Source organism: Heterocephalus glaber, unplaced genomic scaffold, assembly GCF_053883595.1.
Source record: "Heterocephalus glaber isolate CG9 unplaced genomic scaffold, H.glaber_assembly_v1.0 deba00001594, whole genome shotgun sequence".
NCBI classification, from domain to species: Eukaryota; Metazoa; Chordata; class Mammalia; order Rodentia; family Bathyergidae; genus Heterocephalus; species Heterocephalus glaber.
The window spans coordinates 10,500,455-10,527,407 of NW_028258369.1; the positions used below are offsets into that span (position 1 = coordinate 10,500,455).

The 26,953-nt window shown below is 36.5% G+C and overlaps 1 protein-coding gene across 7 annotated transcripts in view; it reads left to right on the forward strand.

The window, feature by feature from the left end:
* The window catches only part of Bclaf3 (BCLAF1 and THRAP3 family member 3), a 77,361-nt gene that overhangs the window by 18,981 nt on the left and 31,427 nt on the right, over positions 1–26,953 (forward strand). For 4 of the 7 annotated variants that reach the window (XM_087193649.1, XM_004866165.4, XM_004866164.4 and 1 more), the window contains 8 exons: positions 4,911–5,468; positions 5,837–6,493; positions 11,680–11,855; positions 13,813–13,927; positions 14,635–14,698; positions 16,261–16,376; positions 23,186–23,300; positions 24,687–24,770. In XM_087193649.1, coding sequence (XP_087049775.1) covers positions 4,911–5,468; positions 5,837–6,493; positions 11,680–11,855; positions 13,813–13,927; positions 14,635–14,698; positions 16,261–16,376; positions 23,186–23,300; positions 24,687–24,770 — 1,885 coding nt within the window. The remainder of the gene's footprint in view (positions 1–4,910; positions 5,469–5,836; positions 6,494–11,679; positions 11,856–13,812; positions 13,928–14,634; positions 14,699–16,260; positions 16,377–23,185; positions 23,301–24,686; positions 24,771–26,953) is intronic. The other 3 variants (XM_087193650.1, XM_087193651.1, XM_004866166.4) reach the window with 1 other exon arrangement.

The following is a 26,953-nucleotide window of genomic DNA, read 5'->3' on the forward strand; positions in this document are numbered from 1 at the left end:
CAGAGGTCGTGGTAGAGGTTGTATTTCTGTATTCTGATTGGACAGCTTTGTTTAATTATGGCTAGCAGCTAGAATTTATAATGAAAAGAAATGCAGTAGCCATAGCAAGAAGGTGAGAAACATCTTTGAGAGTGTTACAGTGTTTAAATTAGTGAGTGGTTTAGAGCTCTTAAGTGTGTATTTCATTTTTTTCATGATCAATATTTTTGAAGAAATTTGGGGTTAGAAAGTAAGGAGTTTCCTGTTTTTTTTTATCATGGTCAAATAATAGTTTTGAATAGTTCAATTATAGTTTAATGCTCCTCTTTCCTGGTAAGTAGTATCAAGAATATATGAGCCAGGCATGGTGGCTCACGTCTGTAATCCCAGCACTTGGGAGGCAAAAGCAGGAGAATTGCCGAGAGTTCGAGGCCAGCTTGAGCTACATAATGAGTTCAGGGCCAGCCTGAACTACAAAGTGAGACCCTGTCTCAAAAAAAAAAAAGAGTATATGTAATTAGATTGAAGCAGTTAAACCAGTTTTTTATTGTACACCTGCTATACTGACTTTCCTGGCCTCAGCAAGCACGCAGGCTGGCTGGGGAGATTGCCAACTATGACAGCGGGAAAAATGCACTGCTACTGATTGGGACAGAGCATTCTGGATCTACAGGGAAGAGATAATTCTGCTTTTGTAGAGGAAAAATTTCTTAAGAAAAGTTTTGGGCTCAACATTTAAGGATGGGTAAAATTTCTAAAGGCAGAAAGAATAGAGAAAATATTCCAGTTAAGAGCAAAGGCTCAGAGCTATAAATGTGACTAGTTTGTTTTAGGACTTAAAATTACAATCACATACACAAAAAGCGAACCAAGATCTTGATGTTAATGTAACTTGGCCACTGCGATTATTCATTTTTCTTTTTCTTTTGGGTACCGGGGATTGAACTCGGGAGCCTGTGCTTGGGAGGCAGGTGGTGGAACCGCTGAGCTCTGCTTATTCATTTTGATAATGCAGTGACTAATCAGTCAATCAGTTCTTAAGCAGTTTTCATTTTGTAATTCACACGACCAGGCTTTAATGGGAGGACTTCAGAAGTAGAAGAAAATGTAATGAAGCAAATGATTCGAACATGGAAGGTATCATAGAGATCGTTTTGTTTCACCCATTTGTGTTAGGTTCTGGTGAGAGGTACAAGAGACCCTACCAAGCTTAGTGCCTGATTTCTGGATCCCTTCTCAGGTTTCTTGGTCAAGCAAAATATTTTACCCTACTTGCAACCTAACTCATCAGCCTGTCACAAAGCACTCCTGGATCAGAGACAAAGGCTTTTATTACTCTTAGTATAGCAGGCAGCTTGAGCTTCATATTCCTGCCCTTCCCCTTGCCCTCTATGTCCCCTGAGGGCCAGATCTGCAGAAGGGCTGGCTGGGTGGATGATGCAGAGCAGTGGGGTTATGACACAGCTGAGAAACCTGAGTCCTTTATGATGTAGCTGCAAGCAAATCCTCCCAGCCTTTGCCTTAGAGGAGACATTGTCTTATTATCCTGTGCAGCAAACAAATCAGCTCTCTGTCCCTAAGGGAAACCCTGTCTCTATTTCCAAGGCTGTTTGCCTTGCAACAAAAGCCGTCAGTGCCTGCACTCATAAGGCGTGCAGAACTCAGGAGACTGTGGAGAACTGTCTGGTATCAGACTCCTAGGATCTAGGACGGGGTGGCGAACCTATGGTACATGTGCCACAGGGGCACGCAGAGCCCTCTCTGTCGGCATGTAAGCCAAGCTGAGCATTGGATAAGAGTTGTTTTTTCTAAACTAAAACCTCAGTATTCAGGTTTAATTGCAGTGTTGGCACTTTGTGATAAATAAGTGGGTTTGGGGTTGCAGTTTGGGCACTCGATCACTAAAAGGTTCGCCATCACTGCTTTATGATAACCAAAAATAATAGCAGCAATCCAGCAAACTTCTCCAGAAGAAAAGGGTGCTGTACAATAAAACATGATATAAAATATAACATCAACACAGTTTTTTAAAAAATTCTTTTATTGGTACATTTTAGGTATACAATATGTTTACATTTATCATTGGGCGTTTGTACCTGAACATGACGTATCTTGGTTCTTACTTTTTTCCCCATTACCTCTGCGCCCTTCACCCCCTCCACCCTTCTCTATTTACAAAGACTTTGTTTCCATTTTTTTTCTTTTCTCATAATTTTTCCTTTCCTTTCTTTCCTTTCCCCTTCCCCTCCCACCACCTCTACACCTTTGGACCTTTTCATATTTCAAATTATCAGTTTTTCATTTTAATCATTTTAATCCTTATTTACACTTTCAGTTTCTCACACCAGAGAAACTACTCGGTATTTACACATGTGTGTCCTGTTTATTTCACTTAAGAGTATCACTGCAATGTGCATCCATTTAGCTATAAATGTCTCTAGTTTCTCGTTCTTTATGGCTGAGTAGTACTCCATTTTATAAAAACCACATCTTCTTTGTCCAGTTTCCAGTTGATGGGCACTTGGGCTGTTTCCAAGCTTTAGCTATTACAAACTGTGCCGCTATAAACATGGGTACACATATATGGCTGTGGTATGATTCTTTTAATTCTTTTGGGAAGATACCCAGCAGGGGAATAGCTGGGTCAAATGGGACCTCTAATCCTAGTTTTTGAGGTGTCACCATACTGATTTCCACAGTGGTTGCACCAGTCTGCACTCTCACCAACAATGGAGAAGGGTTCCTTTTTCCCCACACCCCGCCAGCATTTGTCATTGGCTGATTTCTTGATAGCAGCCATTCTTTCTGGGGTGAGATGGAATCTCAGTGCTGTTTTCATCTGCATCTCTCGAATGACCAGTGATGTTGAACATTTTTTCATATATTTATTTGCTGCTTTTACTTCTTTGTCTGAGAAATGTCTATTCATTTCAGATGCCCATTTTTGAATTGGGTCTTTGAATTTGGGTGGTCTGATTTTTTTCAATTCTTTATATATTCTTGGTAGTGGACCTTTGTCTGAGGTACAGCTGCTAAAAATTTTTTCCCACATTGTAGGTTGTCTGTTAGCTCTGTTGGTGGTTTCTCTTGCAGTGCAGAAGCTTTTTAATAAGATGAGATCCCAGTTGTTGATTCTTTGTGCTAGCTCCCGTGCTACTGAGGTTTTGCTCATAAAGTCTTTTCCTATGCCAATGTCTTCCAGAGTTCTGCCTAACTTATCTTCCAGCAAGTTTAGTGTTTCTGTCTTAATATTTAGATCTTTAATCCACTTCAGTCTTAGTTTAGTGCATGGTGATAGGTATGGATCTAGTTTTAATCTTTGGCAGGTTGAAATCCAGTTTTTCCAACACGATTTATTAAATAGGCTATCTTTCCTCCAATGAGGGTGGTTGGCTCCTTAACACAGTTTTTAATGTTAAACTAAGGATAAAAGTAAGATCTTGGGTATTTCATCCAGTCTGGAAGACCTCTGCCTCTGACTTGCCAGCTTTTCTCCTTAGTAGTGAGACAGATTAAATCTTCTAGGAAGTCCTCAGAGGCTCTAGTTGCTTCCCCTCCTGTGAGGAGGTATAGCCAGCTAGATGGTAGACTTTCTGCTTCGACTAAGTAATGCTTGCCAGTTTGTCTAGCTTGATGAATCTAGAGGACAATATTGTATATATGTACCTTTTTTTTTTTTTTTTTGGTACTGGGGATCGAACTCAGGACCTTGCGCTTGCAAGGCAGGCAACAGAACCACTGAGCTAAATCCCCAGCATGTATCCTTCTTATATGGAGGATGCAGACTTGGCACTGAAAGAAAAGAGATTCACTCGTGGTTTCTCCAACTCTGGAGCAGCTCTTGAGGGTTTGATTTAAAAAAAACTGCAAGGGTACCTTCTTCATTATTTAGAAGACATTAAGATTGAAGTATTGGACAAGTCAGATGCGGGGGAAGGTCCTTAGGTGCAAAATTGAATTTTGTTGGGTTCTAGACAGTGGCACTTCTCTCTCTCAACTCTAAGGCTGGGCAACTCACACTGGTTTCCCTGGGTACAGGAGCTTTCCTTTTCAGTAGGAATATAAAGCTCTATATTGGCAATATCAGGGTTCTGGAGAAGGTAGATACAGAAGTACTGTGCTGTCCCTGGAGACCATTATATCTCTACTAAAGCACACTCACCAAAATTACCGTCTCTGTTTGAACACCACATCTTCTGGTTGATATGTGAGGAATAATTGTGGGAAAGAAAAGCAATTTATCTGTGCTAGAATTATTTGTGAAAAAACTGAATATAAGATTCAAGTCTTAAGATTCACTTCTCTCCCCTCCCCCTACTACCTGTTAAGTATATGTTTTTTACTCCTTAATATATCCTTAAGAGAGAATAGACAATGGGAGAAACTATGGTGTCAGTCTTGGATCTGAGTTTGGGTTGTGACATCATTACATCTTGCATCTTAGAATCTAATATAATTTCAGAGGTTATGTTCAACTTTCCAGACATTCTTCTGCACGTTCGCTTGTGTGAATCTATTCCTTCAGCGTCTCACTTGGGTGTTGAACCTGATGAAGCTTTTGCTGACTGAGCACTTGAAGTCACTGCATGTCGTTTTGCCAGAATTTTGCTATCAGCAGTCTTCCACAATTTATCCTGCTTTATACCTAAGCTGGTCGTTCTCCAATAGGATGAGTGTAATGAGCCTATTTTGCTATGCACGTGGAATACATTAGTTCAGATGGAAAGAATATGCTCATCAGGTTAGGCAATGCCATCTTCAGATCCCCGATATACAATTCCAAATGCATATACACCAAATTGACGAATTTAGTTTGAGAGGGAGAAGAGTGTAATTCTCAGAAAGACAAACATTTTAGGTAGGTCTTATTGAAGACAAACTTAGTTTATTGTCTTAAAATAGATTAAACTTTTCTGTATTTGTTCACATAGGTCTTTATCACCAGTACCTAGAAATTTTGAATACTACAAGGAAAGATATTCTTCTGAGCATTATGGCTGTGAATATAGAAAAGATGCAAGAAGACCCAGTGCTTGGAGAATGGACGATGAGAAACATGGACAGAATAAAACAAGGATTCCCCCTCGTGGAAATTTCTATCATAGATCTTATGAACATAGATCACCTTCCCCAGACATAAGAAAGTCTTTTGACAGTGTTTACACATATAAGCCTCACCGAGTATACTTGTCTAGGAGAGGGGATGGCAACAGAAGACCTCAGTATATGCCCACATACTCAGAGGGTGTACCCTACCAAGAGCATGAGAGGAATCCTTATCCCCAGAAAATGCAAGGGAGGTATATTCCTGATAATTATAGAGTGAGAGGAAGTGGGGGAAGAAGGAGGTCAATTGCAGATTCCTTTACATTTGAAGGAAAGTGGCATGAAGATGAGTTCAGACACCAGAGGATGCAAGAAGAAAAATATTCCCAGTCACCCAGAAGAGGCCCAGAAGACTTTGACACAAGGAGCTCTTTTCAGAAGAGGTATAGGAAAACATTAAACCTGGGTAATTTAGTATAAAGCCTCAAGTGAAAAAATATTTCCTTTATAGTTGAAGATAACCACTTTGAAAATCTTTTGTCTAAAAAGAAAGCATTATAGTTAGTTATGGTCTACTAGTAGTAGTGAAGTGTTTCTTTTTAGAGTAAATCATATTAATGGCTAGAATATTTTTTAAAAGATGGTATTTTCTTCTTTAACTACCTTGTGCCTCTATGAATTGGCTTGAGGGATTATAGGTTATCTTGCCACTGCGTTCTGCATTTAAAACTATGCTGCCCAACATTCTACACATATAAATTCTCCCTTTCTTCTCTGTAGTGCAAGTGTAAACTGCTTTATGTCAACACAGGTATCCTGAGGATCATGATTTCAGAAAATATGGACACACATCAAGAAGAACTAAGGACGTGGAGAGATACAAAAACAGAGAGCCTAGCAGGAACCCAAAGTGGAAGTCTGAGCATTCTTTTCCACCTTACCAAGAGAAGAAGAATCAGCGGAACTTCGGACCCCAAGCTCACCGATATGCTGAGAGGGAATACCCAGAGACAAGTTCAGCACCCAAAGTATCCTATGACTATCGCCACAAGCATAAGCTCTCGGATGATGACCAGGACTTTGCTGATGGGAGAACTCAGAAATACTTGAAAGAAGAAGATAGAAAATATTCTCCAAAAGGCCCTGTAAATAGAGAGTCAGATTGTTTTAATGCTGGGAGAGGGAGAGAGACTGAAGGTGGGCTAGTCAAAGATCCTATTAAACCACCTAAGAAAGACTGCACTCCCTGTGCTCATTCAAGTAAAAATGAAATTAATTTGAAGCTCTGTAATGACAAATGGAAGAAAAAAATAAAGAAAGAAGAAGACTGCAGAAAAGAGAACAACTCTTACAGTAACCTACCGGATATAAGTCAGAACCTTTCCAATGTGAAACCCTCACCTATCAGTCTTGGGAAGAAATCACTTACAGTTAAAGTAGATGTGAAGAAAAATGTAGATCCATCCAGGTATTATCTTTGTTTTCTCTTTATGATCTTTAATCTTCTGCCACTTTTATTTGCAGCTTTGAAAGTAGAACTTGTGTGTTTAGAGTCCATGGGGGTAGAAGGATCACCTGGATTACCTCCAGAAAACCCTGTAATGAAAATGAATCCTGGGCCAGGAATTTGGCTCACTGGTTCTGCTGCCTGCCTCGCAAGTGCAAGGTCCCGAGTTCGATCTCCGGTACCAAAAAAGAAAAGAAAATGAATCCTGCCATTAGTAATAGTAACCTCATGTCTGCTGGTTCCCACATCCTATGGCTAGATGCATCTTGGGTGCCAGGAATTCCATGGAGTTGTTCTTCCTCACGAATTCACGTATATCTGTGCTGCCAGATATTCCTTATCCAGGGATCAGAATTCAAAGAGACCTGATCTTTGCCTTTGCAGTTTCTCGGACCTTGTGTTCACTGTTGTCTGATAATGTTCAAGGAATTTTGGGGAAGGGACTTTAGCAGGGTCCTGATTTAACAGAGGAGGAAAGTGATGCTCTTGAGAGGTGAAGTAACTCGCTCATGTCAAAAGTGACGAGTTTAAATCCATTTATCCCCATGTGACTGCAGGAAGTGGGAGACTTAATGTGGTTCCTGCTGCCTTCCCAAAATGACTGAACTTAATTGACTAGATCCTTCCAGTAGAAGAAATTAGGCCATAATCTTGGAAGATGTCTATTTATAAGACATGTACTTTAGCTCTTAATGATTCTTGAAAAACAGCCTACTGTTGTAATAGCTTATAGTTTCCTAAAACAAGCTTACATGCTTTATTCCATTATTAATAATAATATTATCCCCATTTATGGATTCTGAGAATAGCAAGGTGCTGTAGTTTGGCTGTGTCAGCTAAATCTATTCATTGCCTTAGTACACTACCAGTATGTGAATGAAAACATGATGGACCGTGTTGATTTGATACATATTCACAGTTGACTCCTATTTGTATTTGAATCGAAAACAAGAAAGGAAAATTGAAAGGGTAAGAGAGGAACAGGGGAAGGACTTAAACCCAACATCTATTTTTTAACAATATTTTTGTTCCTTTTCTTAAAGTTAGACACAGCAGCCTTCCTTCGTACTTCCCCTACATTAATTGCAATTGCAGAAAATATTATAAAATATACTAATTATATTTGTGCTTTAAAGGAATTAATATATTGTACTTTTAAAGAATGGTAGAAATACAAATTTTGAAGGATTTTACTTTAATAGACCTCATTCAAGATACTGTACAGTTAATTTTATAATTTGAAATGAGAAATGGAAGCTTGATCTTCATGTGTCACAAAAATGAACTTCCCAAAATTGAGGCTGCTGCTGCACTTTTGTTCTGAATCTATAAACTATAATTTTATGAACTCAGGATCTATCTATGGAGCCTGGTAGGATGCATTTGAATGCTTGACCAAGACCTGCAGGATGACTTATATAATAAAGAGCCTTGACTGCAAATTCTCTCTGCAAAGACCTGAAGAATATATAACTGAACAAATATATGCATCTTTTCAGTACAATAAAGCATCATAGTCAACAAAATCTTTCTCTTTGATTATAATTTATTGGTGACTGAGTTATGGAAGAGTTTTGTAGGTTGGATTTAATTATGTATGTACTGATGAAGTCTCCATAAAACAAAGGTGTTAATAACCTCAGTAGAATTATGTTTTCAACTATTAAAATAAATTAGATTTTTCTTTGCTAGAAAAGATTGAAATAATCATAGAGTGGTGCAGAGAGGGATTTATTTGTTGTTTAAAATTTAGAATTGATCCACTTTTTTAAGGACTAAGATTATTAATTGTATGCATTTGTTTGCTTAGCTTTGATCAAGTATTGATATTTGTTCCTTCAGTTACCGGTATGGTTGAAAACATGAGGCTATCACCTAGTGATTTTTCCAGATTCCAGATTGTAGCTAGAAACAATAGGCAGACATTTGCTTGAATGTTCACCACGTAGTACTTCTGTTAAGAAAGACTGTCCTAGTGACCCACTCTGTCAGAAGCTTAATTATCAGAGGTAGAAGTTACATATGAGCCATGGATTTCATTATATAGCCTAAGCTTCCAGAGGGCAGGCCAATCTATTTGCTTGAGGTTTTGTTGTTGACTTTTTTGTTGGCTGTGGTTTGACATACATTTTTTTTATGAGTCCTAAGTATGTACAATAGCAAATTAAGGTTTAATGTAGCTTTTTATGTTTTTTTTAGTTTTTTGTGCACATCACTCAAGGAGAACATCAGTGGAAATATCCTTAAACAGAAAAAAAATTTGGGAAGAGTGAGGGAAGGGAGCAAAGGAACTTGGAAGATTTGCACCCAGTACTAGAAGTAGCATTAGAAGTCAGGGTCTTGGCTGTATTTCAGGCCCTGAAACAGTCTAAAATGCAATTCACATCAGAACATTTGGTCTTTTCAGTGTAACTACTTGTTTTGGGGAAATTTCCTGAAATTATTAACTTGTTAATCAGTCCATGTCATAAGAAATAATAAGGAGCAGGGGATTTAGCTCAGTGGTTCCGCCTCCTGCCTTGCAAGCGAAAGGACCTGAGTTCGCTCTCTGGGACCAAAAAAAAAAAAAGAAAGAAAAAAATAATAAGCAAAGTGTGAACCAAGAGTTAATTAGATTTACAAATATGAATGCTTTGAACATTTTTCATTCTCAAGTCAGGAGTTTTTCTCGTAGCAAAAATATCATAAATATTGTGTTTTGGGTTTTTGTTTCGTTTTGCAGTACTAGAGTCTGAACCCAAGGTGTTGTGCCAGGCAAACACTCTACCACTTAGCTACGTCCCCAGGCTCCTGGTTTTTTTTAAGGGACTAAAACTTGGGGTTATACTATTTTAAAGTGTATGTTCTAGAAAATGATAATTTTAATATTTTTAATTTAAAATCCTGTAATGAGGGAACTCTAGGATAAGTTATTTTTTTTAGGATAAGTTTTAACTGATAAGTTTAAACACTAAAGTCTCAGAAATTAAATATAACTTCAAAGTGTACTACGGTAGAAAATATACTAAAGCCCTTGTATGGACAGAGTGTTGCATATGGAATGGAGACATTAGTTGTGCCAATAATTAATTTGTAATAGATTATAAGTAAATTTTAATAATTATACAATGAAAACTGGAAACTTTTTTTTTTGTGGTACTGGGGATCGAACTCAGGTCCTTGAGCTTGCGCAGCAGGCAGCGAAACCACTGAGCTAAATCCCCTGCAAAACTGGAAACTTTTATCACCTGATTTCCTCTTATGATAAACTGAGGCTTCAAAAAAAAAAAATCAACTGATTTCTCCCTGTAGTTACAAAACTGTGTTTTTGCTTATGGAACAGGATTTTTGTAACATTAAACCCCTTTTTGTAACTCTTTGTTACTGGAGGTTGTTATGGGCTGTTCTTGCTTTTACCAGTGAATGTCTCTTAGCTAATTATCAGATGCACAGTAGGGAACTTGGAACAAATTAGGAAAGAAGGGAAATGGATCCTGTAATGAAAGTCCTCCTAATGAACCAAGAACCACAGCAGTGGCATCAGCCTGCTGCATAATATAATCACTTTTGTGTGTTTCTGCTTTGGCAAGGAGTTGTCTCTGACAGTGCTGGTCTGAGAGCAGGGAGCGTGGGAAGTCAGATGGAAGCCTCTCCTCTGACAAGTGATCAATAGGCAGGTACTTGAAACCATTTTGTTAGAGGAGTTAAGTTTTTCAAAAAAATCTGTAAGCCCCTCAGGACCCTGGAACAGTTTTCGATATATGGCTATGTGATTTGAATAAGTAAATACATGCATACATGCAGCTGTACCCCAAAACTTACCTAATTACTTTTTGTTTCTGATGAGATATAGTTTATTCTAATGGTCCTGCTGTTATTTAAAACATACTTCAGGGATCTCTAGGATTTACCTTTGGAGATTGTAACATACTTGTAAAGAACCCAGCAGTTTTAAATCTCAGGTCTTTGGACAATGAACTTGATTTTTGGGAAGCACCAAAAGGAATTTAAAGTCAAATACAGAAGAATAAGATAAGTACAAGCTGATTGATTCCATTTTGGATCCAAAGTAAGACAAAATAATATAAGGAGACATTTTCTTCTGCAATGCATAAACTGCCTCCCAGCAAAGAATTTAAGAGTAGTTTTAAGCCAAGAGCAGCATCCTTGAAATACAGTATAGTTTTCCATTAGGAAACTTGGAAGACGTATTCATTTGAATACTTGACCTCTGGGATGTAAAACCAAACAACTAGGACATCCATTGTTTCAGTGCTCATTGTACACTCCCGAGACAGCTATTGTAAAGATTATGAAATAATGGTAGCTCTAATCCCTTACCTTTGATGTTTGGTAAACCTTCAATAAATGTTAGTTCTGTATCATAATCATCATTTTATAGAAGTGCCTACATATCAGGAGAGCTCTTAATGAAAGTTAAAAGATTCAGAAGGTAGGGGCCAGGGATGTAGCTTAGTGGTAGAATGTTTACCTAGCACATGCAAAGGCCCTGAGTTCAACCCTAGCACCACAAAAAATTAACTAAAGTTGCACAAGGTATTAAAGTGGTAAAATAGCTGGGATTATATAACATGGTAGCATTTCTTTAAGGGCATATTAGGGCAAATTGATATTAATGATCAGAACTTCACAAATAACCATTTTCTGAGTGAGATTTTGTGATTAAATTATTTTTTTTAACAATTCAAAGTTCAAAATACTATTCTAAGCTTCTCGATACCAATAGAGAGATAAGGATTTTTATGAAGTCAAAGGTTCTTATGTTTAATACCGGTTTTTTAAATGTATTTCAAGATTGTATAATCTTTCTGGATTTAAAACGTTTTGGCCATTTAGAAGTAGAAATTAATCTGTCTTTAATGCTTTATATTTTTAAAGTAAAAATTCTTTCACTAAAAACATTAAAGCTTTTATTATTAAAATGGTAAATATTTACTGATCTCTGATTTGAAAAGAACTCAGAACCATGTATCTATAGCTATTTTCTTCTAATTGTTATTATACATGTTTTACAGCATATACTTTAGTGCCATAATTATAAGAAAAGATAAATTTCTTTTTAGCTTTGTAGCTATCTTAATTTTCAGTAAGTTATATCCTTAACAAAATAGTTTCAAATTTAGTTAAACATTTGTGAATTATTCTAGGGTTGCTTCTAGCTATTCCAGAGAGAGACAGATGTCACATGATTTGGTTGCTGTTGGGAGGAAAATTGAGAACTTTCATCCAGTGTTTGAACATCTCGATTCACCTCAGAATACTGAAAACAAATCTACAGGAGAATTTGCTCAGGAAATCATAACAATAATTCATCAAGTTAAAGGTTGGTATATTTTACACATATATTAAGGATAACACAATAATAATGTACTGACTTTTCATGAGATATGATACCTGCAATATAGTTTAATAATATTTCATTGTAAGTTATATCATGAATTAGGAAATCTGTTGGAGTATCAGGCATTCATTCAAGTCTAGTTGCTCTTTATATGTGTTTCTAATAACCTTTTGCTTCAACTGTTAGTAGATTAGAAATCACAATTTAGGAAGGGAAAGGGTTTGTATGCTGCAAAAGACAGGCCTAAAGAGTGCAATGAGAAGGAATAACTGATAGCCTAACAAGGAGGAAGAAGCAACAAAAAAACAGATGTGAAACTCGAGCAGCACAGAAGTCTAGATTATCTTATGATGTTCTTAAAGCCCCTTCGGGGCATTACTGGACCTTAGTGCCATAAAGATGTTGCTAAGTTTTCCAGTTTGCTTTGGCATACTACATCAGAGAGTAGCATAATAAATACTTTAAAGATTTGCATGAAATTGCTTTATTTTTGCTCCTGGCAGGTTTTTGTTAATTGGAAAATTCAGTGAGGTAGAATAGCTTTTCCCGGTAATGCTACATGAATAAGACAATTGTGAGGATTATTAGGTAGAGGCCTTCAGTAATTCCAAAAATTTTATTTTATACTTGTATTGATCTTTTTGTACCTTCATAAAACATTCCAAAAATGAATTATTTTCTCTGTGCCCCTCAAGCTAAGGCACATATATATTTTTTGAAACATGCCGATTTCTGCTGGGGGTGTAGGTCAGTGGTAGAGCACTTGCCTAGCATGTTTGAGACACTTGGTTTGATCTTCAGGTATACAATCAATCAGTCACTAAATAGAGAGATAGATAGAGATAGAGCATGCAGTTTTTCTGAAACAGTTCATCCTCTTAGCTCCCACGCCTTTCACCCAAAGAAATGTAATTATTTGGAGAAAGGAAGCCCATATTACAGAAAAGTCCGGGAGATTGTCCCAGAACAGGGACAGTAAGCTAGGAGAAAGGATTGCTTAAGTAGCATTCTGAGGGATCAGGTGTGTTCTCCTTTTCTGTATCCTAGTAAAAGTCTTTTACATAGTTGATTTTAGAATCTCTTCAAGAATCTCAGTTAATGTTAAAGTAAAATGGCTTTGGAAGACTTCTGTGACATGTAAACATAACATTTAGTATTTTTTCAGAATTGCTTTTTTTTTTGGTACTGAAGATCAAACTCGGGACCTTGTGCTTGCGAGGCAGGCAGTGGAACCACAGCTAAATCGCCGGCCCTTTTCAGAATTGTTTTGATCTTTCAGAACAATTTGTTGTTTGTGAAACTAAGTTTTACTCCTGTTGAACTGTAGAGCTCTGTGTTGTCTTTACTTCCCAGATGAGTAAGATCTTACTTTGGAGGAAAAAGATTCTTTCTTCAGAGACAAAAGGTCCTCACTTTGAGAGCACCACTGTCTTTCTCTCTGGACAAGTAAGCAGACCTGTCACATAGGAAGAAAACCCTTGGATTCATAAATTAGGTTTCACTTGGGCTTGGAAAAAAGCATGCAAGCACTTCAAATTAGTCTATGAAATAATTTGGGTCCCCTGTATTTTCAAGAGAAAAAAGATTCTTTTTTTTTTTTTTTGGTATCGGGGATCGAACTCAGGACCTTGCACTTGCGAGGCAGGCGGCAGAACCGCTGAGCTAAATCCCAGGCCCAAAGATTCTATTTTTAATGATCATTTCTTCTTGTGCTTATATATAATCTTTTTTTTGGTAACAGAGATCAAACTCAGGTCCTTGCGCTTGCGCAGTATATATCATCTTTTATTTTTAAAATTTTTTTATTTTTTTGGTACTGGGGATCGAACTCGGGTCCTTGCGCTTGCGCAGCAGGTGTCGAAACCACCCCGGCCCCTATATAATCTTTTAAACAGAATCAGTTTTATACTGAGATGAAATTATTTGTTTCCTTTTTCAGCAAATTATTTTCCATCACCTAACATTACTCTACATGAACGTTTCTCAAAAATGCAAGGCACACATAATACAGATGTAAAAGAAAGTCAACTGAATTCAGGTCCAGAAATTCACAGGTAATGGTTGATTACTGTATTCCCATTTAACTCTTGGGGATTAACCTTAGAACAGGAAGGTGCTGCTGCCTGAGCTTGCTTATCTGGGCTTGTTATATACTCTAAAAGTGCATTTTCTACATAAAAACAGGACCAACCCATGCAGGTACTGGGCCAGTGGACATGGATGAAATAGGTTGCATTGAAGCCATTGACTAACATTATTTAAATGTATAGGACTTTGAAAATGTTTACCTACTTAACTTTGATTCTGCTGTGTCTAATAGTAGTTGCCTACTGAAGTTCTGGCTGGAAGAATGAAAGACAGTTGTCAAGCCATTGAAATCATGGGTGTTTCTTGTCACAAATGGCTATTCTAAGGGCAGCCGCATGAAAACCTGTCTTCTGTTGGCACGTGTCAGAGCAGGTGGTACACCCTGTCTTATGGACTGAGTAGAATCATTTTTAGAATATAATATATCACCAGAACAAAATTGCAGATTCTACAGACTAGTGATTGGAGAACCACTAAAAATTTCTTATAATATTGTTCACAGGATATGTATGTATTGAGAGACTGCCATATAGACTAAAAACCACCTGGTAGCAGGTTTATTTTGCTTTCTCTAAGACATTACCTGCTTTATTTCAAATTCCATTCTGTAGTAGTAGAATCAGGTATTAGTGCATAATATAATTATTTAATTGTAATACCTTTATTATTTTAGGAGAATAGATATATCTTTGGCAGAGCTTCAGAATAAACAAACTATGCTATATGAATCAGATCAGGTAAGTGAATATAATTTTTGATGAGAGATTATCTTATTGTTCGTATACTAATGGGAAAAGAGATTGGTGAAGTCAAGAGAGAGCTGACATACAGGAAGAAGAAGAGTTGAGATGCAGGGATCTGGAATTTTAAAAGTTCTCCAAGTGATTCTGATTATTGGCCAGGTTGGAGTGAGAATACTGACAAAAGACAAAAATATTCCCTCAGAGGGACAGTCTCTAAGGATAATGGCTTTATAAAATTGATACAAAATTACAGCATATAATACTCATTACAAAACTCCACACTGAAGCTTATGGAAAGCATGTTCTGTATGTGTTATTCCAAAGCAGTCATGTGGAATATATTTTTAAATTGTTCGTGGACTGAATTAAAGGAACTAAGCCTCATTTGATATTGTCCTTTTGTTTACTATAGAATGTATGAAAGAGTCTATGGAATATGAACCAGCAAAATATTGGAAATACTACTAAATTTCCTTATTCTCATGTGTTGTGTGTGGTTCCCACCCAACACTTCTCCTCCCACCTCCCATTTCTTTACTAATGAAAAAGATCTTGACTAGCCAGGGAGGAAGAAAGCTGGCTCTTTTTTTAAAAGTTTGTCAAATTCTAAAAGAACTGCTAATTTGTTCATTGAGAGTAAAGAGTTTTTGTAGGGAAAAGATTTTAATATACTTCTGATAGAATATAAAAAATTATTTTTTCACTTGGGAAAATGATTGTAATTTTTATTAACTTTATAGATTGGTTTATTGAGTGGTATGTTCAAAAAATTTCTCATCATCTAAGTATTGCAGTCATCTTATAGGAAATTTGAGGATTTTTTAAAAAATCATCTATAATTCAACTGATTAATAGATATTTGATCATCTTTTGTTGTGGTCTTACATCTTGCATTTTTTGGGAGGGGGTACTGGGGATCGAACTCGGGTCCTTGCGCTTGCGCAGCAGGCGACGAAACCACTGAGCTAAATCCCCAGCCCACATCTTGTATTTTAACATAGCCTCCATCATAGTGTATACACAGTTTGCAGTTTTAATATGTTTTTTTTTTTTTGCTTAATTGCTAATAACATTCCTTTTATGTAAAAATCTCTGAATTCCCCATCACTCTTACAATTGAAGCTTTTTAAGTTTTAATTAACTTTTTTCAGTAAATATTCTTCCATGCTAACTTGCATATAGTAGTTACTAATTTAGATGGTTATACATTATCCCTTTGCATTGTCATAATATATTAAGTTATTCTTCCATTTTCCTTTAATTTTTTTAAGTTACTTTCTTTTTTGTTACTTTAAATATAGTATTTTGAAATTTTTTTGTAGACAGCCTTTTCTTTGAGATAGGATCCAAGAAGTGGGATTCCTGTTTCAATGTTAGGAACTTTTCTAACTGTATTGTCAATTGTGTCTCAAAATATTTGTATTGGTTTATACTACCATTAGCAGGGTGAGTACAAAATAAATTATTTAGGACTTTTAAATAAGGTTCTTGTTAAATATGGTCTTTGTGCAACTAACAGTAATGTGAATGGTTTGTCTTTTGTCAAAATTCCTCAGACTCTGGTCAAAGTAATAGATCCAAATGACCTACGACATGACATTGAAAGGAGGAGAAAAGAGCGGTTACAGAATGAAGATGAGCACATTTTTCACATAGCTAGTGCTACAGAGAGGTAATCAGTAAATGAAAGCCATCCTGTTATCAGGGAGGTTTTGGTTTCAGCATTTTTTCAGTTTTTTTGTGTGTGATAATTTTCATTTTAGTGTAGGGATTTGATCCTTCAAATCCTTTTTATATGTTTAAGTGAATTCTATTGAAATGTTTCAGAATATTCAGTGATCATCATGCAGCTTAATTTAAATAACAAAAACCATGGGGCAGGGGAGTATTTGAGGTCTTCATAATTCTAGAAAGGAGTGTAATAGCTTTTTTAATATTAGCCGGACCCAGGGCCAGTAAGTTTGTGGAATATTTGGCTCTCACTTATTGAAACTGATTCATTCTGCCCTTTTGATTCTGTGGTAGTCTAAATAGTACAGAATTTTCTGAGGTCAATGCAATATTCTTTTAGGACTCTTTGTGGATATCTGTCCATGAAACAGGCCAGTGTAGCAGAGAATACAGATATAACTACATTTGAATCCCAACTCTGCCCATGTATACACTGTTTAATCTTGGAAACATTTGCTGAGTGTTTAGAGAATCTCCATATATAAAATGATGATAAAACCAACTCCTCCTTAAATGACTGACGTATTTGAAGTACTCATGACATGCATGGAAAATAGATCTTCATTTTTCTTTCCCAACCTCATACCTCCTTTTTGAAGCTCTAAGTGGTCTATATTGGCCCCCGTTTATCTCTAGTTCTGAGAGCTAATAGAACTCGTGGTGACTCCAGCATTATGATTATGAGGTGTATAATTGAATGGGGCAAATTTTCTAGTTTGATCAAGGGTCCTCACACTATTTGGATCTCCATAGAGTGGAAATGTATGCGTAGAAAGGGTCAGTGCCAGTCATTCTTCTATAATCATTGGTGTCAAATTACTAAAATATATGACCAGACTTTTAGGTCAAGTCAATGCCAATATCATTCTTAGTCAAAATATATAGAATTTGTTTAAAACTGGACTTGATTTTGACAGTAAGTTTGGGACTTATTAAAAGACAGTGAAGGGCCGGGGATTTAGCTCAGTGGTTCTGGTGCCTGCCTTGCAAGTGCACAGTCCCGAGTTCAAGCGCAACATCCCGAGTTCAATCCCCAGTACCAAAAACAAAACAAAAAGACAGTGAAACTGTGTGTTATGGCATATGGAACAATTAAAATAGTAAAAATCTTGTCCCTTACTAGGTGAAAGTTGTTATTCCTCTAATATGATATAGTTAATGCATGGCATGATTGTTATCTTTAATGACACAAACTGTCATTTTTCTTAACTCAGTTTAAAACCCAATATACCAAGAAACTGGATTTTTCAAACAAATTTAAGGCGATCAGCATATCATAAAGACTATATAATACTTCAGGTTATATCTTTACCCTTTGAGGTGATTAGCACTTGAGCAGTAGGGTTAGACCTGGGTTCATCATTTGGCTCCTAGACTCCTAGTTCTGTGACTGACTTTGGGCAAGTTATTTAGTCTCTGCTGACTCATCTGTAAAATGAGGATGATTAGAATTATACTCACCTCATAGTTGTGGTTAAGATTAACTTAAACAATAAGTGTACAGTAGAGTAGCTGGTTAGTGTTAAACTTATTAAGGTTAGCTTTGATGATAGTGTTGTAGCATGCAAAGATGTCTTACTAGAAAGTGTCTTTTGCTGAGTCTGTTGGATTATTTTAATTGTATTGGGTAGTTGCTGTGGTATAAGTAGCCAGGAGGGTTTTTAAAAATTGAGCTGGTACACACTGTAAAATTCACCCCTTAGAAGTAAGCAATCCAGTAGTTTTAGTATATTCACAGAGTTGTATTTAATTCTAAGCATACCCAAAGGAAGCTGTCAGTCCCCACTTCTCCCTTCCCTCTCCTTGGGTAGCTGCTGTGCTGTGTATGGGTTTGCCTAGTTTTAACATTTCATATAAATGCAGTCATACAGTATGTGGCTTTTGTGACTGACTCTTTCATGTAGCCTAATGTTTTAAACATTCATCCATGTTGTAGCATGAGAATACCTTTTAAATCAAGTCAGTGTGTAGTTTCCATAGATATTCAGGAAAAAAATGAAACATGATAAAATAATAAATCACAAGATATCATGATTTCCCTTATAAAGTTGTAGGCAGGCTCTGTGTCTACACTGCTCATTATTGTATCCCCATTGCCTTGAGCTCTGTTCATATGTGTTGAGTGAATGAATGAATGAAGATTTTGCAAAGGAGCAGACAGGGCTGAGGGTACTTAAATTGTAGTACGTTTCTATCAGGATTTTTATTCCTTGATGCCTCGGATCCTTGACCAGCTAGTCTAATTCTTGGGGAATCCTTCTAGTCTCCCTGCTCTTCTGATTCCCCTTTCTGATCAATCTCTTACCCTGATGTCACCATGCCTTGTAACACACTATGTATCCTCTTCTAACTAGTCTTAATAAGTTTACTATCATGTAATTGAGATGTGTTATATAGGTATGGGCTGTGTATGATAAAGGAGCTTAAAAATAGTATTGCTGTACTTCAGGAGGACTTCAAACTGCCAAGACTTTCTTTTTAGCAAGACAGCTTATGGTGAAACATGAGTTTTTATTCTTGCTATTGTAAAAATCTATAATCTGTAGTGAACTAGAGTGAACTTTACACAGGTCTTTTATTCATATATTCAACAAATATTTATATGATAATTTACTTTGTTCTAAAGTTATTGTTACAAGCATTGAGGATACAGTGAAAAACTATATACAAAGGCTTTGCCTCTGTAGCACTTAGAATTTAATGATAAGAGAGAGGAAATAAGGATATGTCAGTGGAGTGATAGGTGAAATGTGAGACAAAAGGGAAAATTCAATAGGAAAGAGTGATATGTGTGATATGATTTTAAAAGTTTAGCTGGGGTGTGAATTAAGAGAGTTAGCCACAGGATTACTTAAGGGGGGGATAGTATTTCAAGAGAGAGATTAGAGGCCGGGGATTTAGCTCAGTGGTTCCGCTGCCTGCCTCATAAGCGCAAGGACCCAAGTTCGATCCCCAGTACCAAAAAAAAAAAAGAGAGAGAGAAACTAGCAAATGGAGAGACTTTGAAGCAAGAGCATGGTTGTTCTTGTTCAAAGATTGGGGGGGGGGGCTACACCAAGGAAGAAAAGGGAGAGAGTTAGCAGATGAGACCAAATCATGAAGGACCAAAGGACATGAAGACCGTATTTTCCTCTGAATGAAATTAGAAAACATTTTGGATTCTCACTGGAAAAGAAACATAATCTCAACTAAATTTTAAAAGGATCCCAAGCACTGTGGGAGGCAGAGGCAAGAGAATCACAAGTTTAAGCCCAGGCTGGGCAACTTAGTGGTGTAATGAGACCCTGTCTCAAAATTTTAAAACGAGGGTGATGGGCTGGGACCATAGCTCAGTGTGAAAATCCTGGGTTCAGTCCCCAGGACTGCAAATAACGAATGAATGAATGAGTGAATGAATAGATGGTTCACTATGGTTGTTGGGTAGAGAATGAATTATAAGAGCTAGAGAAAAATAATTTCCTTGTCAAGTAATAAAGTAGAAAGTCTGCATGATAGGGAGAGATGGTAGGGGAGACCCCTCAGGAAACCAGGCTCCTTAGATCTTGCTTTTCCCATGTCTTCTGTATATGGGGTCTGCCTCATGGTTTAGATGGGTATTTATGCACTAGTAATCATGTCCTCATTTTAGCCTTTCCCTTACTGACTTCCTGAAATTTACACATGGCACTTTAACACTGTTGGTCAAAATTTAGTCCCATGGCCATGCCTACCTGTAGGGAGGCTTGGGAAATACAGTAGAATCTTTAACTGGCGGCTGTTTGTTTGCCTGGCCAAAAATCACATATCAAAGAATTTATTAAAAAATTTTTAAACTTTACATGTAAAATTTACCATTTTAATTGTTTTTAAGTATATAATTAATTGTCATTAAGTATATTCACCATGTGCAGTCATTCCCATTATCCATGTCTAGAACTTTTCATCTTCACAAACAGAAAATCTGTACCAATTGAACAATAACTTCCCATTCTTCTCTTTCCCCTACACCTGCTAACCTCTTTTCTTTCTAGCCCTATAAATTTGCATATTCTCGTTTCCTCATATAAGTAGAATCTTACAATTTGTCCTTTTGTATTTGGCTTATTTCCATTAGCATGTTTTCAGGGTTCATCCATGTTGTATCACGTGTCAGAATTGCATTCCCTTTTTAAAAAAAAGTCATTCCTTTTTTAAGGCTGAATAATATTCTGTTATGTGGCTATTTCATATTTTATGTATCTGTTTTTCTGTTTATCAACATCTGTGTTTTTTCTACCTTTTGGCTGTTATAGGTAGTGCAGTGTGCTGTTATGAACATTGGTGTCATCGTTTTTATTGTAGCCTTCATAGTAGATGTGAAGTCTTACCTCATTGTGGTTTTGATTTGCGTTTCCCTAATAATGATGTTTAACATCTTTTCATATGCTTATTGGCTATTTGTATGTATGTCTTGTCTGGAGAAGTTTATTTTCAAATCCTTTGCCCATTTTATTTATTTTTTGTTTCACATCTTTTTTATTAGTGCATATTGTTTAAACAGGTTAATGTGTTTCATTTTGGCAGATTTGTACATGTACATAACATACTTTGATCATATTCATCTTCCCCATTACCCCTACATTTTGCCCATTTTTTTTTTTCAATACTGGGGATCGAGCTCAGGACCTTTTGCTTGCAAGGCAGACACGGTGGCACTGAGCTAAATCCCCAGACCCTCATTTTACCCATTTTTAAAGCAAGTTATTATCTTTTTATTGTTGAGGTGTAAGGTTATTTATTCTAGATACTTCAGGCTGAGTATTCCTTATCTGAAATGCTTGGTTCAGATTTCAAGTTTTTTTGGATTTTGGAATATTTGCATATATGTAATGAGACGTGTCAAAGATGAGACCCAAGTCTAAACATGAGATTCATTAATGATTCATATACACCTTATACGTACAGCCAGAAGGTTAATTTTATACAATATTTTTAGTGTGCCTGTGTTTTGACTCGTGACCCATCACATGTGGTCAGGTGTGAAATTTTCCATTTGTGGCATGATGTTCTTGGCCCTCAAAACTTTTCAGATTTTGAGGCATTTCAGATTTCAGAATTTTAGGTTATGGATGTTCCACCTATACCCCCTTATCTGATAAGTGCTTTGCAAAGAGGGTATTTAAAAGCCCATTGTTTTGTTGATAAAAGTAGTCATATATGCTAATAGTAATCATTTGGAAAAATGTAACAAAGTATAAAAATAAATGGAATTCTTAATTTCACCAGTTACAGATGACTACTTTTAGTATTTAGTACATTTCCTGTCATTTGTTTTTCTAGGCATGTATTTTTAAATAATTGAAAGTATCTTTAATATATAGCTTTGTACCCTACTATTTTGACCCTACTGTCATATCATGAGCATTTTTGACAGGACATGGGGGTTTTCTAACATTTCAAAAGACCCTGAGTATTTCATGCCAGTTTCTGGGGACAGAGCTAGGGCCACAAAATGAACCATCCACAGTGCCTCCTCTGAAGGAATCACAGCCTGTTTCCATTAAACACACAGTTATACCAATAGTTAGAACACAGAGAGATAGGCTTTAAGACCCCAAACATGTTACGAGTGCACATAGTGGAGGGTACTTCTACTTCAGATGGGTTTAGGAGTCTTCCATGGAAGTGGTACAAATGGAGCTAAATTTTGAAATTAATTTAAGTGGAAGGAAATGCGTCCAGAAGGAATGAACTGTAGATGTAAAGGTATAGAAGCAGGAGAGATTGTGGTGTGTGCCAAAGTCACATGTAAGTAAATAGCACTGAACACTCAGTGTCTTTTTTGGCAAAATTGAAGCAAGTGCAGCGAGAGCCTGAACGTCAGAGCCATGATGAGAGTGGATTTTATCCTGATGCCAGGGCGAATGCACGGGAGGATCTAAAGCAGGGCTGAGGGACTGAGCAGTTGGTTCTCCATGGAGCAGGAACTGCAAAAGACATAAGAAGGGCCTCGGGGGCATCATGACAAGCTGTAGGATGTGACAAGGAAAGGAGTTCCCAATGGCTATGAAACTTGAGGCTTCCGGAATCAGAGGAAAGCCAAAAAGAATGCCCTCCCACCCAGGTGGGGCCGCTTGGGAAAAGCCTTTGGTAGCGTCAAGACCTTGAGGTGTTAGAAGAGGGGAGCATGTCCTTTGCTGCTGTGGCCTAGCAAGCAGTAAAAAGCCCTCAACTAGGGCCAGGGATTTAGCTCAGTGGTTCCACCACCTGCCTCGCAAGCACAAGGTCCCGATTTCGATCCCCGGTACCAAAAAAAAAAAAAAGCCCTCAACTCTTCTAGTGAGACAACCTTGAGCCAGATCTATACTCAGTGAACGGGCCGGGCAGTGGCCCATTGGTGCCTCTGCTAAGAAGAATCTTTCAGCAAGGGGGAGGGACAGTGTTGCCAAAGGCCCCAGAGCATTGATGATCTTTCCTGAGGAAGCATACATTATACATATGAGTTACAGCTTCCAGTAAGCCTGTTCTTGAACCACAGATTGAGAACACCAATACAAGGAATACAGTTTCTTCCCTATTGTTAACTTCCAACTTAGCTAAACAATGTTTGTTGAAAAATGATGTTATCCCAAAAAATTATCATTTGTAATTTTAGTAGTGACAAACCATTGAGGTTTACTGCTGTGCTACTTTATTGTCTCTGAAGGGGCTTTTAAAATTTTTTTTCTTGTTTATTTGTTGGATAAAGACAAACTGATAAAAGATTCTTATTTTCTCTTTCTCATTTTGTAGGAATGATCAGCATTCCAGTTTTTCAAAGGTGAAGAATATTCATACTGATGGATTCCAGAAATCTACACATTTTATAAAAACAAATTTTAGAAAATTTATTCAGAAACCTTACATGGTAACATTGGAGTTCCAAAATTTTCATTTTTCTACATTCTCCATTAATCTCTATATTTTAGGGCTGGGGATTTAGCTCAGTGGTGCTGCTGCCTGCCTCACAAGCACAAGGTCCTGAGTTTGATCCCTGGTACCAAAAAAAAAAATCTGTATTTTTTACGTTGTTTATAACTGTTCATTAAATATGTGTTATAAGATTCTGTTGAGGCTTACAGTTAATACAACAAAAGAAATATTCATCACTGATATAGTAGAATTTTATTAGATTTATTATAGCACTAACTTTCTTAATTTGTTTAGGAATAACTTTATTAAGATAGAATTTGAGTACCTTAAAATTCTCCTATTTTAAGTGTACAATTTAGTGATTTTTTTTTAGTAAATTTACCAAGATGTGTAACCATCATCATAATCCAGTTTTTGGATATTTCTATGATTTAATAAGAGCCCTCATGCCTGTTTAGTTATTCCTTGTTCCCACCCCCAGGCATGCACTACTCTACTGCCTTAAAGATTTGCCTTTTATTTTATTTTATTTTTTTGCTATTTAATCAGAAAATATAGACTTTAATTTCTAGTTTTTAAATTGTATAAGATTCTTTTGAAGCTTTATAGAGTCAGTTTTTGTAAGTATCCAGTGGATGTTGGAAATAAGTCATTTTTTCTACTGGAGATAATGTTCAGCATGGAAACATCAGTATTACTATTTATTTCTGACTATTTCATTCTCTTGATTTTTGAGAGAGCTATAGTTGCAGTGTTCAGATACAGTTGTGAATTTTTCTTAATAGAATTCTAACATGTTTACCTTATATTTGATACATGTTGCTAAATATGATCAGCCCTCTGTATTCACAGATTCTCCATCCTAGGATTTAACCAATCACAAATCAAATATATTTGATAAAAAAGTCTGTATTGACCATGAAGATTTGCCTTTTGTAGGGCAGCTCACAAAATGGCAGCTGTCTTCCATAAATAATAGCTAGAATTATGGAAGCTAGAGTCAGCAAAACCTGCCTCCTATAGTTTTGAGGATTTGTATTCTTCTTAGGTAGTAGGACCTCTTTAGCAACTTATAATAATAATGGGTTTCTCTTTTGAACACCCGAATAAATAAATCCTAGTATATAGTCCATATTCAAAGTCACCCTCTGTTTCATACAGGAGTGTGTTTTACACATCTCACGAGTACGTGTGAAACTGGCCTCTCACGAATCAGCATAGATCATGTAAAAGAAGTATGTGTGTTCCTATAGCTAAGCTCCCGCTTCCTGCTTTGGGCTCTTAATCCTATACATTTAAATATGTGTCTTTTAAATGGTCAAACTAGTTTTTGAAATAAGCCTTAAAATATATTAACCCATAGTAATACTTTTTCATGCAGAATTATACTATGCAGAGAAAAGATATTACTCAGAAATTATCTGGAGTTGAGAGAAACCAGCAAGGCTTTAAAAGACCTTTTAAGGTATTGAGTGTTGTTTTTCATTTAATTCAGACTTTGGGTTTATGCTTTGCACACAGTGTTGTGTTAAAATTGAAAGCTGTTTTTGTGGTAAGAGGCTACAAACTAGTGTTTGAAGATGCTATAAACTAGTGTTTCTGGTTTACATGAGTATTTCTAATATTTATAGTTAACTGGAATCTGTTTAATAATGACTTCTTTCCTCAGGACTTGATTTTTAGTTTTTTAATGAGTAAAATCCTTTTTTCAGATATGACCTGGAAATACAAATAAATAAACAGATACAGGTGGAGTGACTCTAGGTAGGGTGGCAGGCAAGGTCCTTCCTGCCTGCAAGGTAAGCCTTCCTCCTAACCTCTAAGATGTAAGTGCAGAGCCATCACGCCTGCTCCAGGATTCCCAGACTGAAAGACTTTGCCCACAGACATGCAACCTTCAGAGGCCTTCTGGACACCAGAGAAAGATCCTTGTCCAGACAGCTTTGTTAAAGCATATTTTATCACTAAGTTCTAGTTATTTGTGCACCTATATCTGATGCAAATGATAATTTTTAATCAACCAATATCTTTGATTACCCAGAACACCTCATCCCCAAAACAAATAGAATTAAAATTATAGCACTGCTGGGGATTTAGCTCAGTGGTTCTGCTGCCTGCCTTGGAAGTGCAAGGTCCCAAGTTCGGTCCCCAGTACCCAAAAAAAGAAAATAGTTTTAAAATTATAGCACAGGGCCGGAGATTTAGCTCAGTGGTTTCGCTGCCTCCTACGCAAGCACAAGGACCCGAGTTCGATCCCTGGAACCAAAAAAAAAAAATACAGCATTAAGTATTATGTTTCTCTTTCCTCTCAAAAGTTGAGATTTTTAAAAAAATCTATTTGACTGAATTTCTTTTTATGACCGGTCCTTTATACATACTTTTTACTCTGTGTTGCCCTTTCCCCCTTCCCTTAAAAAGAGAAAAGAATTTGAGGGTTTTTTTGGTGAAAGTAGCAGGTGGACTTGCCATAGTAATTAGCTCATTAGGAAGACATTAGTATGAGCGGAAGGGAGTATAAACTGTTATAAAACCTTAGACTAGGAAGGTAGACGAGTGGTCTATTAATACTTGGTTTCTTAACAGTCAAAATTTGTAGATGTTGAAAGGTTTCTTTCCACTGGGAGTAACATAATTTGTGGGTATTGCATAGATTATATTTTATTCCATAGGTCATATAACTAAAACATGTATAATATTAGGTTTTCTTTGGTAGCTATGGCCATAGAGTATATAAACATTTTATTCCATCTTTTAATCTCTTGAGTGATGAGACATCAAATCAAGTGAAAATATGATGTCTGAATCACCTAGAGTCAGTATAGGTGGATGTTTATGTCTAAGTGCTTCTACATGTTGCTGTTCTCATTAGTGAGACGTAGTTAATTGTGTTTTTCTAAGATCATCACATGATTTATTTCCTGTTATCCTTTCTCCTTAAGGGAAGATTCTTTGGATTAGAATATTTTCAAAATATATGCAATAATTTTTTATCTTCACCAGTCATTTAAAATTGTATAATGTTATAGGTTTGCTTAGAAGATTACAATTGTTTTAGTAAAATCATGTGAAGAAATAATCCTTTCTAAGTAAAGGAAGTATTTTATTAAAATTTATTTTTGCATGAATTAGACTAAAAGCCAAATAATAATCAGCTTATGAGATGTGTAAAAAAGGACCATGTCAATCTCAAGGTTGGCTGTGCTATATCAAGTTTGTGCAGATAGTTACAACAAAATTAGAGTATGTCATTATGATTCTCTTTTACCTGAAATTTTCTGTATCCTTAAGAAAATAATTGGAAAGTAAGCCCGGAACAGGTACTTTTTGGTAAACTTATGTGCTTCATTATGTATGGCATTCCCATTTCTAAAATAATAGTGAAAAGGTAAATCTTAGTTCTTTTAATTACTCTGTTATACCATTTGTACGTTTGTTTTGCTGATATTTCCCATGATCTGTTTTCTGTTTATTAAGTACTCTGGGGATGAAATTTAAATAAAATAAGCCAAAAATAAGTTTCAGAAAGATTAGGAAGGAGGGGATTTAGTTCAGTGGTTCTGCCGCCTGCCTCGCAAGCGCAAGGTTCCGAGTTGGATCCCCAGTACCAAAAAAAAAAAAAAGATTAGGAAGGAAGACCACAAGTTCAAG